Here is a 14999-nt window from a genome sequence, read left to right as displayed (position 1 = left end):
CTTAAAAATTTTTGCGCATATTGTAATATTTGAGCCCAAATCACTTCAAGCTACTGTTGTGCAAAACCTTGATTTTCTCCACTGTTGCTTTTTTGAGTTGTGTCACTTTCCTTGCTGGGGTGCGATATGTACTTAACACCAGTGGTGTTCCCATAGGGCGTACTCCATTTACGCCGTATACTCTCAAACATTTTTTAGACAAATAGCGTATGCCCTCAAGCTTTAAAAATTTTCATATTATGACACATTATGTATATCATCGCATACACATATTGTGCGTATTGGATTACTGGGAGTATACCCTCAGAAAAATTGATGGGAATATCACTGCTTAACACTTTAAATTTTAGATGATTTCTAGTCACAGAGTATTAATTAAAAAATAAAGATGAAATCTAACTGATATTTTACTATAAAACATTGTTTTTTTAGTCATATTTTTTTTTCTATAGTGGTATAGAAAAAATGAAAGGAGGACAAAGCAGAATTTGTGGCAGTTATAAGCAGGGCTGCGGATTTGGAAATAGAATAAGAGACACCGGCTCCGACGCCTTTTCCTCAAAACCAATCCGAATGAGGGGTACCATTGTACCGATTGTTCTAATGGTTAAGACTATAAATTACTTCCAAGAAATAGTTAATGGCTCTCATCTCAGCAAGTTTTCAAGAATTGCGTGCAGAAGAAATATTAAATGAGCCATCTGAGAAGTGAAATTAGCAAATCTAACCGTTCGTTGTTTAAATGAAATATTATGTAAAAAGAAGGGAGAATCCATAAATTCTGCAAAAAAGTTGTCGAAGTAAAAGTAATTTGATTCCAGCATGAAAAAGATTGAATTAGGTAGACTGAAATATGTCTTCCGATTGGGTAGTGTTAAAGCCATGTAAGCATTCCCCATCACTTGTATTGCTAACCAAATAATCTTCTGTTTAAATTAAACGCGTCACTCACAAACTATTTTTTATGCTCATATGCATCTTATCGAAAATGAAGACTGCCCTAATGTCTTTTGAATTCTTGACTTTTAAGTAGGCGAACAAAGGCTGTGGGAGTGCAGCACTTTCTGCGGTGGGTATGAGGAGGGAGTTTCAAACAGGTGGGGCCTACGCGACTGCCTAAGGTAAAACTCAAAATAAGAAAAATGTCTAGAGAAAAAAGAACAATTCCAATTCTTCCATTAAAAAATCCAAATCGCGTCATAAACGATAACGAAACTTTTCGTTTTCTGAATACGAAACCCCCTTTCTTTTTCTCCGGGAGAAGCCCCACACCTTTTTTTATGACAGGATTCCGACACAATCGTCTGCTGCTAGCAGCCAACCGGTGTTTTGCGAAGCAGCTCGAACTCAAACAAGCCGGCCAACGTTCTGGTGACGTCACGAGCCGTCAGGTGAGGCGCAGCCCACTCACAGCGTAGGGGTGGTCTCGAGCAGCGCGTTCGCGTTTTGCGAACAATCTCTCCGAATAAAGACAAAGTTTTGTCAGCACGGAGCTGTCATGGACGGCGAGGATCCGACCGCAGCTGCGAAGAAAGTGAGTACAAATAAATTTTGTCACTAATAAGAACGATCGGCGTTCGATTCGGGTGGACGGGGAGGGATGAGGGGGCGCATGCCACGACGCAGGTGTGGATGTTTCTACACGTGGCTTGTTTGTTGTGCTTCGGAGACAGCATATGATGATGATCCATCCACCTGGGAATATGTGTCAAATCGCACCGGTCAAATGTCGGATATCCGGCACGGCCGATCTGCTTCATACGAGATTACGATCACTCAATGTTGTTGACTCCAAAGCTTCACTGGATTAACTTGTGTGTGTGTGAGCTCGGAAACTAATCAGCTACTAACAAAACAATTGGAATTTTATATTTAAAATGAATCATTTACTTCAGAAAATTTCCAAAGAACAAATAGGTACTCAGAAATAGGCGCTCGCTGAAAGCGCATAATATTAGTAACATAACACCTGTATTGTAAACAGTGGGAAAGTTTTGGCCGAGTTACACCATGTGTTCCTCTTTTCTATATGGGTTAAACAATCGATATTAGAATCGAAGTCTGTTGATATTTCTATCCTACAAGAATCTTCTATGTTTTATTTAAGTCTGTAGAAATGGATTTTAACAAACTACGGTAAAATAAAAAGTGTAATGTAATATTGGAGATCATTCTTTTATGATATGATGTACAATTTAGTTTTTAAAATCATTTTCTTTCCTTTTATTGGTGTGAGGTAATGTTTTACTCATTTAAGTTTGGGATATTTTTTCCATGAAATTTTTTTGGGTCAGGTGGGAGAAAGTGGGTCTTATATCAAGCTTTTTTCAGAAAAAGCCCGAAAATCAATCCATTAAATATATTTCAATGAAACTTTTGATGCTGTTTATATACATTGGATTCATATAGATTAAGCATGAATTAAAATCATTTCATTTTGTTTGATTGTTTTCTCTCAGTGTCACACTTGAGAGAGAATCATGTTTTGACAGCCCCACTTTCTCTCTGTGGGGTAAAGTGGGTCTAGTTCGGAAATTAAGGCATATTTAAGCAAAAATGTGTAAATATTGTTTTTTAAATAAAAATACAGTGAAATAAATGTACTTTGGTTACATTTAACAGTTCAAAAAAACACACACAAAAAACAATCTGCCCATATTTTTACCTATTGTTTAAATAAATGGTATCAGCAGTTCTTTTCATTCTAAACTACATTTAGAGAGTGAACTTATTAAAGAAGTTAGTTTTTTTTAAAGATAAGAGTACTTTCTAAGGTTATAAAACATGAGAAAAGGTTTTTTTTTGTAAATTTATTAAAAAAATATTGAGCATTAACCTTTGACAAACGTTGACGCAGAGGCAAAAAGAATCAGCGTAATGCAATGCTTAGCTAAGCATAATTATTGAACCAATTTATCCCACCTCAGAAAACACCTTATGGTAAATATAATTTTTAAAATTCATCCTTACCTTTCTATAGAAATCTACTCTCTAAAAAATGCACGTTCAGTCTGCAGTAAAAATTAGAGCTTGCGCCTATTAAAAGATTTTAGAAAGAAGTTTATCGGCAGCATAAAATTACGTTCTATTGGAAGGGAAATGCACAAATATATATATATATATATATATATATATATATATATATATATATATATATATATATATATATATATATATATATATATATATATATATATATATATATATATATATATATATATATATATATATATATAAATAATTTTGCTTGTTGCCCGGTTTTAGAACTAAAAAACAAAAATATTTGTTATAATCTCAATATATGTCTTCAAAAAAGAATTAGCTACACATTTTAATGGGGTTGTTTCCTTCAGTCAAAAGTAGTACTTTTTGTCACTGAAATTGTTTGAATAAGCAAAAAAAAAAAAAAAAAAAGAATAAGATGGACCCAGAAAATACTTTTATTTTCTCAACAGTTATTTTTAATTAATTTTTTAATATGTCCAATTTTTCAAACAAGGCGTGGTCTTGATGATGTCGCAAATGATGCTCTTTGGCGCATCTTTCTATCGCGTTTCCACGTTATGATAATCAAGAAGCGAATTAAAATTGCGCTCTACGCTTGCTATCAACCATATCGTTGCCAATACATGCGTTGCCAGCCGTATATTCAGTAAATTACCGGCCCAATAGCCAAGGCTAAAGCAGAAATACATTAAATACACCGCCCCAATAATTTACTGAATATACCATGGTATTATTGCCAAAGATAGTTCACACGCAAAGATGTTCCACTCCGGTAGAAACGTATGTAACCTTCCTTTTGACCCCTGACGAAAAAGTGGTTCGACCAAGAAGCCGACATTAAGGAACAGGTTGGCGAGACAAGTTTGGGAAAAAGCGTGCTTGAATGATCGAAAAGGCACTAAATCGCCAATGCTGATGTCGCTGCATTTGCAATGCGAATCCGGAGGTGAAGATGTTTTCTCTCTTCTCTCCCCTCTGCGGAAGCGCTGAAAGGGAGGTAATTAAGCCTCATTTGTACGATGGTTCATTGCTAAAGGGTAGTAAAAAAGTCATTGTAGAATCGTCAAGCGTAAGTTATTACGTTAGCGATACGTGATTTAAAAGAATTGGGGCGAAATTAGAATGGCGCAAAAGTATGAAACGAGTAAAAATTTTGAATCCTTAAAATAAATTAATTTTGCCGGAAAAAAAAAAACATGCGTTGTTTTTCACTTCGAATTTTTTTTTCTTTTTGTCCTTTTTTTAAATCACAATTTGCTTAACACCAGGGCCTGTCATCAGTCGGTGGACCCTGGTATCAGATATTATAAAGAAACCGCTTGTGAACCCCCCCCCCCCCTCCCTTTCACTTATTCATTTTTACGCGACATTTTTACCTCTTACATATCCCCCCCCCTCTCTTAATTCTAAAATGAGAGTACTAGTGGGTTGGTAAGATAACTTTATATCAAAAGTACTAAATAAACGATCAGCAAACTTCAACATATTAATTAATTAGCATACTAATTTACATCAGAACTAAACATCCGAAATCTAAATATTTTATTTCAGTTACTGGAAAAACCAAAACATACTTTTTCATTGTGTTCGTGTGTTTTTCACTGTGGATTTTTGCAGTCAAAATGTTCTAGACTTTTGATAAACGCTAAACACGTCTGTTATTTGTTCCCAAACGTGCTAAATACCCCTCATGTTGTTGTAAAACAATTGTTAGAAGATCTTCGAAAAAAAGTAATTCATCATTTATCGAATTACCTTCTCAATCAATTTGGCCAGCCTGAAAAATTGAGACGGATGGACATTCTCCATATCCAATTCTAAGTTCCGCAGTACTTCTTAAAGCACGTGAATCAATTATATCACTGATATAGTAGAGATAGGCAATTTGCAATTATTCAAGATATATGCATTTTCTTAAAATCTGAGCTCCCGTTATGTGTGTGTATCTGTCTGTCGCACTCTAGGGCCAAAATGGACGGACAGCTTTATTTAAAAAAAATTTTTTAAAAAAAATCGAAAGGGGAGTTGATCGGGAGTGTTTTTAGCTAGGTTGTGTTTTTGGATGACATTAATTAACGAAGATATTAGTTAAAAACCTCTGAAATGTTTTTCGCGATTTTTGCAGTGAGAACATAGTTAAAAATTTTAAAATTTAATACCAAAATAAAGAGAAATTTTTTCCGCCTTCTGATAAAATGTGTTTGGAGCTTCTATCTTTCATAAAATTCGAATTATGACTTTTTTAATGCAGATTTTAATAACCGCTAAGCATTTATTCACGCGATTGAAAACCGAATGGGGTTGTTTCCTTCAGTCAAAAGTAATACTTTTAGTCACTAAAATTGATTGAATAAGCAAAAATAAATAAATAAATAAATAAATGACATAACCCAAAAAATTCTTTCATTTTTCCAACAGTTATTTTTTAATTAATTTTTTAATATGTCCGATTTTTCAAACAAAGCGTGGTCTTGGTGACGTCACAAAGGATGCTCTTTGACGCATCTTTGTACCGCGTTTCCACGTTATGATAATCAAGAAGCCAATTAAAATTGAGCTCTACGCTTGCTATTAACCATATCGTTGCCAATACACGTGAGTAAAGATGCGAATTAAATATTTTGCTCTGTGAATGGCAACACAGAATGGCATTTCATCATTTGTGATGTCATAGACAAGAAATGTAAACAATGAAAGCGCGCAGATTTTAGCATTTTTTTTTTTAATATTAAACTTAAACAAATTATTTAAAAAATTGTCAGATCCTGTGTTTTTAAGCATGCTCTTTCAGAAAAAAATACTTTTAAAATTTTGGAAACGACCCCATTCATTGTTGACCAACAAGGGAATTAAAAGCAGTGATTTAAAGTTTTTATCTGTTGCCAGTTTCAATTTAATAGCAAAAAAAAAAAAAAATACTTGACTTTGATTTTAAGTAATATAAAACTTTTAAAAGGATTTTCAATTTTTCCCTCTTGATTCTGCAGTTGCGACTCAATCGGAGGTTTTTAAAATTTTTAATTTTATCGTTCCTTGTGAATATACGCATTTGCGTTTTATTCCGCAATTTTAACTTTAAGACAATAAAAGTCTTCAGATTTCAAGCGATAAATGTTCGCATTGTATCCTTATCAACTAGAAATCAGTCCGCAGACCTTTTCCACGACACATATATAGTGACCTTTATAACTTTTTCCTGAAAATCACCTTTTCGGACAGCGTTTTTATATGAAGAAGGTTTTTCAAAAAAGTACAGAGATAAATACACAACGTCATGTAACACTTTTAAGAGTTTTTTTTTTTTTTTTTTTTGAACTACTAAAGCTTAACAAAGAGTAAATATTAGGTTTATTTTGCATTCAATATCATAATGCTTCTTGAGAACACAAAAAGCGTTTCCCCAATAAGAAAAATATGCATGTTTGAACACTCAAAGCTATGATTGAAAGCTATATAATGATAAGAAATTCTCTTCATGATTTGAGCCGCACTTTTCTTCGTTTGTGGTGTCATTTTCTTGGAATTTTCGAAAACTACAGGAATGCTTAAATTGTCCTTTCTGACCCAGAAAGATTATTTTGTCCTTTTGAGTGCGTTATGAAAAGTGCTTAGTATTTTTTTTTTTTTTAATTCTGTTATTTAAGCACTTTTATTATACTTGGCCTGATTGTCTCGGAGAAATCTGAGGCCTGGTTTCTCTTATATCTCTGCTATTAGACTACTTAGAGACTTCGGGATTTCACTAAATGATTTGCTTAATCTTAAGGTACAACTTAGCGCTGAAAAAATAAAATTCTAAAATAAAATAATTATTTAAGTTAAGATGGAAAACCGCAAGTTTCATGTAATTTCCTCATTAAATGTTTAAATATAAAACCCATTGTTACAAATTTTGTTGCCTTTCAACACTAATGTTAAAAGCAATCATAATGAAAATTTTGAATCAAGGCTCCTCTGAAGCAATCATGAAATTAGCAAACATAAATCCTACAGAGGAACAAGGATTAAATTTTAGTGCCTACTGCTTAAAGTTTTAGACACGTACATAGGTTTTCTCCTTTTTAGTGGGGAGCATTTATATGATAAACGTGAGGGTAAAATTATTCTATTTCTGAAATACATTTACACTAAAAAGAATAAAAGAACAGAATATTTTTAAAAATATCAAGCACTTTTCATAATGCACTCAAAAGGACAAAATAGCTTTTCTAGATCAGAATTCTTGTATTTTTCGAAAATTCTACGAAAATGACACCACAAATGAAGAAAAGTGCGGTTCTAGTCATTTCAAACCAAACTTTCCCAATAACAAAAATATGCATGTTTCAACACTCAAAGTTATGATTGAAAGCTAGATAATAATAAATCCTCTTCATGACATGAGCCGCACTTTTCTTCGTTTGTGGTGTCATTTTCAAAAACTACAGGAATTCTTAAATTGTCCTTTGTGACCCAGAAAAATTATTTTGTACTTTTTGAGTTCATTATGAAAAGTTCTTGGTATTTTTTAAAAAATTCTGTTATTTGTTTGTTTACAAAATAAGTCAATTTTTGTTCTGCGCACTTGGATCGTAATGGAAACACAATGTTGTCAGCCCCGCCTTATCTCGTAACGGATAAACGAAAACCCCGCTTATACGAATAAAATCTCCAGGAACCGAATATTTCCCAATGTTAGACATTTCGCAATGTTAGGGATCCCGCTTAATCGAACAATTTCCCCGGTTAATCGAATAATAGTGATCAGCTTTCGCATATGTTTTAGCTGAGAAAATTTTTGAATACATAAAAAATTAATTAAGAGCAATTACTGAAGCAAAAATTAAAAATTGTATTTTTCGGCAAACAACCGGCGGGGGAAAAAACATTCATAATCCATCAAAGCATATCCACTATTCTATTTATTTTCTTTTATCGTTGCCATTACCAACAGACAGTTGATAATTAAATTAAAAAACGCAACGAAATATAAACATTGCAGAAGATAAGAAATTGATAGATATTAATTGCGTAAAACACGGTAATTGAAGTTTGAAAGGTGCTCCCAAAATACCTTGAGCAAGGAATTCACTATTCTGCCGTGCTAAGCACAAAAGTGGTATCTGCACTTTTTGGCAAAATTGAGTTATTGTAACCAGGTGGTTCTTTGTCACCATTTTACCCAAGTACAATTTCTTGTGGTCATTTGTCGATGGGAAATATTTTTTAAAAAATTCTGAAAAAGTTTCATCTGAATCAAATACATGGAGGCACAAAATTTTAAACAGGAATTTCTCATTTTGAACTCAGCTGTAGATACCACTTTTGCGCTTAGCACGGCAGTATTATGGACTGTCTCCAAAAAATATTAACTGAAAAAAGGTGTCGGAACAAAGATTCACTACCCATAGTTGTAAGTGACATATGATTTTCATACGTACTTTTATTTACTTAGCTTATTTAAAACGCTTTTTAATAAAAAACATGTTTCTTCTATTACTTAGATATTGATTTATTATAACGTTTTAAGACAAACGTTGTCAATCAGGAAAAATAAATAAAATTTCCCCGCTGATTCGAATAATATTTCTTGGAACTCACGGTATTCGTTTAAGCGGGGCCGACTACCAGTTTTCCATTCAGTAGGGAAATTCATCACAGACCTCCTACGATCAAGAAAAACCATCGTTCAGCTCGCCTTAAACCTTATCATACTGCCCTGTGCAGGTAAACAGCAGTAACTGCAGAAATGATTTTTCAAGATATTTGAAGAAACGCGTTTTGGATTTAATGCTAACAATAGGAAAGTGTTGGAATTAGACGTCTTTTTCGCGCGTTATTTTCAGCGGAAACCAAATAAGCGAGCTTGTACAGTAAAGATAACGCACAATAGATGACAAAAATGCAAAAAAATCAAAAATGAAAAATTTGCAGTTACTGCTTTTCCCCTGCACACGGCAGTACAGTATTGCACCATTAATATCCTTAGACCTCATTAACAATTTCACTGATGATCTCCGGGGGGGGGGGGGGAACTAACCTTACGGACATAGCTTTTTCTTCCGTGCCTCTGGGGGTGATGGGTAGTGATTGGTGTTTTCGGAGGAAAGGAAGAGAAGACATAACTAATAAGAGAGATGGGGAAGGGGGAAAGCCCGGTAAATGTATCTTTACAGAGTTTCCTAAAAAGTAACAACGACTAGGATCATTCAGCAGTTTTCCAAAAATCATTAGTGGGTCCCCTTATTAAGCGTGCAAGTTGCTCCGATATTCGATAAAGTTCGATAATTTTCCATGATTAAGTAGGAAGAGAATAAGCTTGATCCATTTCGCCGTACGAAACTATTCAAAATAGTTATACCTGGATGGAAACAATTAAAAACTCATGTTTAAAACTATTTTCGTCCCGAAATGTACTCGAGAGAACTCGTACTGAAACTTCACTTTGACAAATTCAACAGAATCTAATAAAAGTGAAAATGTTTTAGATTGTGAAAAAAAAAAAAAAAAAAAAAAATAATAATAATAATTTTTTACAAAGGTCGGTAACATGATAATGAGTGATAGTCTTTCGATGATGAAAAGTAATGAAAGATGTCTAATTTAAAAAATAGCTTTGATCCCACAAATTCAATTCATTTCTGGTGAAATGATTCAATGTTTTTCGTAAAACAATGTTTTTTATGCTACGTAATGTGTACTACAGCCTATATAGAGCTAATATTCTAATGATCAATAGGCAATTTCATTAGTTATTTCCTTTTATATTAAATTTACCTTGACTTCAATCAGTTTGGTATGTATTCTCATTTTCCCAATTGTATTGTTTGCATCAAAAATAAAGATTGCATTAAAAATTTGAGTCAATAAAATTCATAATACACTGAAACACTTTATTACATAAAATAAGAATATTTACATGATTAGTTCATTAGTTTGCTTCCATATCACTACATTTCTTATTGTTGTCAGGGTAACAAATTAATTACAACACTACATTTCACTAGAAATATGCTCAGATGCAATGATAAATAAATTGAAATATTTGTGACATGGGTTTAAGTTACATCCATAGATCAAATGAAAAACAAATAATGGAATTTTTATTCAAAGTGTATTATACAAAAGAATCAGAGCTCAATTACCAACCAGACCAATTAGGCTGTTGGCCATGGGTCCCCAATTTTTAAGAGCCCCAAAAATACTAAAATTGCTGCAGTTTCTATGTAAGAAAATTAAGGTACTCTCCTGAATTTATCTAGTTTTTCATGCGTACAAGTGTGGGTTGCTTTGAATAAGTGATTTAACACCTGAACACCCCTGAAACTACCACCCCTGATTCTTTATTAATGCTTTTGTTTATAAGGTTTGACTGTAGAGGACCCCCAAAAATTTTTGTTTATTGTCTACATTAGTCGGACCCTGAAAATATTACATACAAAGATCCAATTCGTCACACATCACGCAAAGCGAATATATGCATTGCAAGAACTTACAAGTTGACCGCAATTCGGTGAAGCCTTGTTACTAAACTTACTAGATATTTACTTCATGTAGTGAGTTTTTCTGAATGTAACTAGACTGCCAACTGATTATAGCAGAGCAAACATGCTGGAGGCAGTCCTTGTTTCAGAAGCCTACACTTTGATTTAGAAATGCATAAAATGGAGTTAAAACTGCATAATTTGGGTAAAGCAGCTGAAATTATCTGAAAACTAGAGCTGCTAGAGAAACTTTTAAATTTATTTCTTCGTTTAAACCATTTCTTTAAATTAAAAAAAAAGAAGCCCCTAAAACAACTCCCGTAGCAGACCAAAAAGGTTATTTTGTTTTTACAACCTCAATGATATAAATCAGCAAAAGTGGAAATAAATAATAATGTTTCTTCCCTCAATGATCAGTAAAAGGGGAAATTTAGGGCGAATTCATTCTGATTAGTAGATGCATTAGTTCGCACAACGCTCAGGGGTCGAACGGCGCGATGACACTTCTTCCAGGCCCACTCAAAGAGAAAAATCGCGGTATCAGTTGCGGTTTTTCAACAGTAGCAAATGAGTACATTAGTTAAAAGAGAGGAACGATTGAACATCTGGAACTCTTCAAATCTTCAGATACAAAAGGCTTTAGAATCTCCATGGGGGGTGTGTCTCCCCGACTCCCGCGAGGAAATGGCAACCCTCCGCCAAGCCAGTTCACCGTTGGCGACGAATTTGTTCCTAAATGTCGGCTTTTGTCCCAAAACATGTTTTCGTTAGTAATTTATTTTCTCTGCGGAGCTTACAAACCGGTCTCGAAGTGAAAGTTCTTCTCCCTTATCTATATTCTTTGTTACTGCCTTGCCTTCAATTCTCGAGTTGAACCGAACCATTGCTTCGGTCTCTCGTCTGGTCTGCGCTAATTCTACATTAGCTACCAGTTTGTTTGGCACTCTTGGCTTTCTTAAGAGGTTTTCCATCTCCAGCTCAGTCACTTTCCTATGCCGGACTGATGAGTGCTAATAAGCACGAAACTGCAGTCCTCGGCTGGAAATGACTGAGCTGGCGATGGATTTCTGCTTAAGCCCTGGCTATTGGGCGGTAATTTACTGAATATGCTAGTTATATCTCTAATTTTAACTAAAATTGCCTTTTAGAAAGGTATAATCAATAAAATATTTTATCATCATTTACAAAAACTAGAATTTTCCATTTGAAAATATTTGTCATTAATCTCTATTGCGGACGAATAATTTGAAATACTATTTAACTTAACTTTTTGAATATTTTATTTTGTTCTTCATAACGAATCGCAATAAAGTTACATTAACATATACTTTTATAAGTTTATATTCTACTAATATCAGAATTTATATAATTTATTTATTTTTTGGATTTTTGATACAAATTTAGTAGAATAAAAGTAACGCAGTTTCTTAGAGTTTAGATAAAACTTGAAAAAAAAATGTCACTCCGCTCAAACTTTTACAACGTGGGAATACAAAAAAGTTTTAGAGTATTGTGTATAGTTTTTTTTTTTTTTTTGCAGTTATCGCCTGTTTTTAAACATGAATATTTTGTTTGTTTTTAGTTGTTTGACGAATTAGTTTTTTATTTTCAAAATGCTAAATTTATTTTTACGCTTTACAAGAAAAAAAAAAAGGATGAGAAAGTGAAAAATTGCTTTCCAATGTTCATTTCTACTGAAATAGAATTCATTTGTTAACGTTTTTTGAACGCGATTCTTTAACTATTAAAATTGAGAAAATAAATTAAGGTAAACTGGAACCAAAACAGATAGATAATAAAACTAGTTACTCCAGCGGTTTAATTTTTCCATTCCATCTTTAACAGAGGAATAACTTTTTTTTTTTTTTTTTTCCGCATTCGTTTTCCGATGTAATCAATCAACGAGTATTTCAAAGAGAAAATCCAGTTCACACTGTAAAAAAATTCCGAAACGTTACTGGATATTTCCGTGTTACGTTTCGGAATTTCAATGGTTTTTATCCACTTCCTGGAAAAAACAAGTATCATTGTCAAAAAGTTTCCTAAATTGCTACAAGTCGCAAGAATGCAGAATTTTCACCGTTGTGAAAATATTTTTAGTTCCCAGTTTAAAGAATAACTGAACGTATTTATAAAGTGCATCGGCTTCAGTTCAGGCACGGCCCGTCCATGCTAACTAAGCTCCCACAGGGAGCGAATAAGTATGGACTACGTTGCTTTGCAAGAATTGCAGGCGAGTAAAATTTTCGTTACTTGCCAGCAATTCTTGCTAAGCTTTGGCTACGTTTGCAATGATGGTCTTATAACTTCCTTGATGAATCAGGAAAATGCCGAGCGATTATATTATACCGTCTTAAGTTTACTCGAATTTTTCAGAGACACGACTGGCTTTTAACGGGAATATTTCTGAATATTTTAGGAAGTTTCAAGGATAATTTCAGGATGGTTACTGAATTTCAACGAAAAACGTTCCTGGATTTTGCAAGATATGTTACTGGCAGAAATTGGGCACATTAGCTGCCCATTATTTCCCACGAACGTTCCTGAATCGTGTTTACAGTGCAGATTCATCCAGAAAAACTGCTGCAATCAAACGTTTACGATTTAGTTTTTATTTTATTTTACTTATTTATTTTCTTTTTTGTTTCACCATCATCGTTAGTAATAAATGTAGAAGGAAAAAAATCGTCTGCAAATCTGATTTTTTTTTCTTTTAAAACTGCTCCCGAGATTCATTTCCTATAATGATTTCACTTTTGCTTTTCTCGATAAGTGTTTTGTAGTTCAAAAAATGTCACGAGAGTTCCAAAATATTTACTTTCGAGCTGTCAAAATAAAAGTTCATTCAACTGTTAAATGGTTTCTCTCTCGTTATAAGCTTAAGCACTACTCTTGGCGCATTTTTAAACTTAGCGTTTATTTTTACATTTATTTATTTTTCGCTATATTTGATCAGAGTTATCAGAAACTACTCGTTAGGCGAAACAATAAATTATTTTGTCTTTTGAATACACCACTTTTGAACAAAATAAGCCAATGAACAAAATTGAAAGTTCCATCAAAATGTAAAATAATTCGCAAAAAAAAAAAAAAACACATTAAAATCTACTAATCCTCCAAATAACAATGGCAGCAAAAATCAAAAGGCTACTACACAACATTAAAAGTTTTATTTAAATGTAAAATAATCCGTCAACTACATTAAACATCATCAAAAGTTAGATAAAAATGTTAAACAAAATGCCAGTAAGTAAACAATGCAACTAAAAAGCATTGAAAGCTCCATTAAAATGTAAAACTAAAGCAGGAGAAACATGCTGCTGCCCCCCAGAAAACATACTGCTGATATTTTTCTGTTTTCGCCAAATTATAAGATAAACAAATCACTTAATGCCATCAATTAAAGTGATTTTCGGCTTTTAAGGAAAAGTATTATTAAGTATAACTGAGGATAGATATTAAACGATTACTTTTCCCCTCATAGTACACATACACACGCACACACACACACACACACACACACACACACACACACACAAAAAAAAAAATCGTAAGTTATATGTTACGATTTTCCAATTAAAAATTTCGTATGTTTAATTTTGATCATGAATGTGTGCTGTGTAAAGTTTAATGCATTAGGAATTGGTTGACGACGACTAAATCGTTTAATTAAAAATTCGTTAAATTCGCCAAGTTTTTAAATTTCGAAAAAGTATCTTTAGAATTATATCAAAATTTTCCGATAGGAATTAATAAATTTTATTGTATTAAAAATTACACACATTTAAGTAGGGGAATGTGGAGCAAAGGGAATATTTTTTAGTTGACTTACCTTTTTCAAAATGAACAAATGGGAAATTTGTTTTGAAAATTACGCTGAAGATATCAATGCATTTAAAAATAATTTATGCCTTTACATTGAAACATTAATTTAAATTTTTGGAAGTAAATTTATACCTTCAAAAGAAAAAGTAAAAGCATTTCACTATTTTTCATGGGGTGAAGTGAAAATTAAAATATTGAAGTATTTTCTATTTAATAATTAAAAGTGTTTATGATCAAATGAATGAATTAAAAAAAGTTAATAAATGAAAAAAAAAAAAAAGAAAAACAATAAATGAATAGAAAATAAGTAATTAAATTAATTTATGACGAAAAATAAATGAGGGAATAAAAGTGAAAACAATAAGTGAATGAATGAATAAATGTGTGCATTAAGAAAAGAAGAAATGTAAATGAATTAACTGAGGAGTGAATACATAAGTGATTTAATAAATGAATAAATCTAACGAAATTTTACTTTGTTCCCCGTTTTTCTGATAGATTGTATTGAACATTTAAAACCTGAACATGCCTAATATTAAATCGTTAAAAACATGCGCTGCAACAAACAAAAAACACGTCTCCTGCGCCTTCACGAATCGTTCGATCCCCGCAGAAAAAATGATGATGCCTAAATGATGTAAAATTCAACAACCTGGTTTGACTTCCCTTGCTCCAGTAGTAAAACCATCGTAGGCCAAGTAACCT

The 14999-nt window shown here is 32.8% G+C and overlaps 1 protein-coding gene across 1 annotated transcript in view; it reads left to right on the top strand.

Annotated features, from left to right (window-relative positions):
* Window positions 1-1436: 1436 nt before the first annotated feature.
* LOC129221505 (mitogen-activated protein kinase-binding protein 1-like) overlaps window positions 1437-14999 on the top strand; it is a 149847-nt gene continuing 136284 nt past the window's right edge. The window contains exon 1 of the mRNA XM_054855995.1: window positions 1437-1534. Within this exon, the coding sequence (XP_054711970.1) occupies window positions 1499-1534 (36 nt within the window). The 5' untranslated portion in view covers window positions 1437-1498. The remainder of the gene's footprint in view (window positions 1535-14999) is intronic.

Source organism: Uloborus diversus, chromosome 4, assembly GCF_026930045.1.
Source record: "Uloborus diversus isolate 005 chromosome 4, Udiv.v.3.1, whole genome shotgun sequence".
Lineage (NCBI taxonomy): Eukaryota > Metazoa > Arthropoda > Arachnida > Araneae > Uloboridae > Uloborus > Uloborus diversus.
The sequence above is the reverse complement of the archived record's forward strand: the minus strand, read 5'-3'. Positions and strand labels throughout refer to the sequence as shown.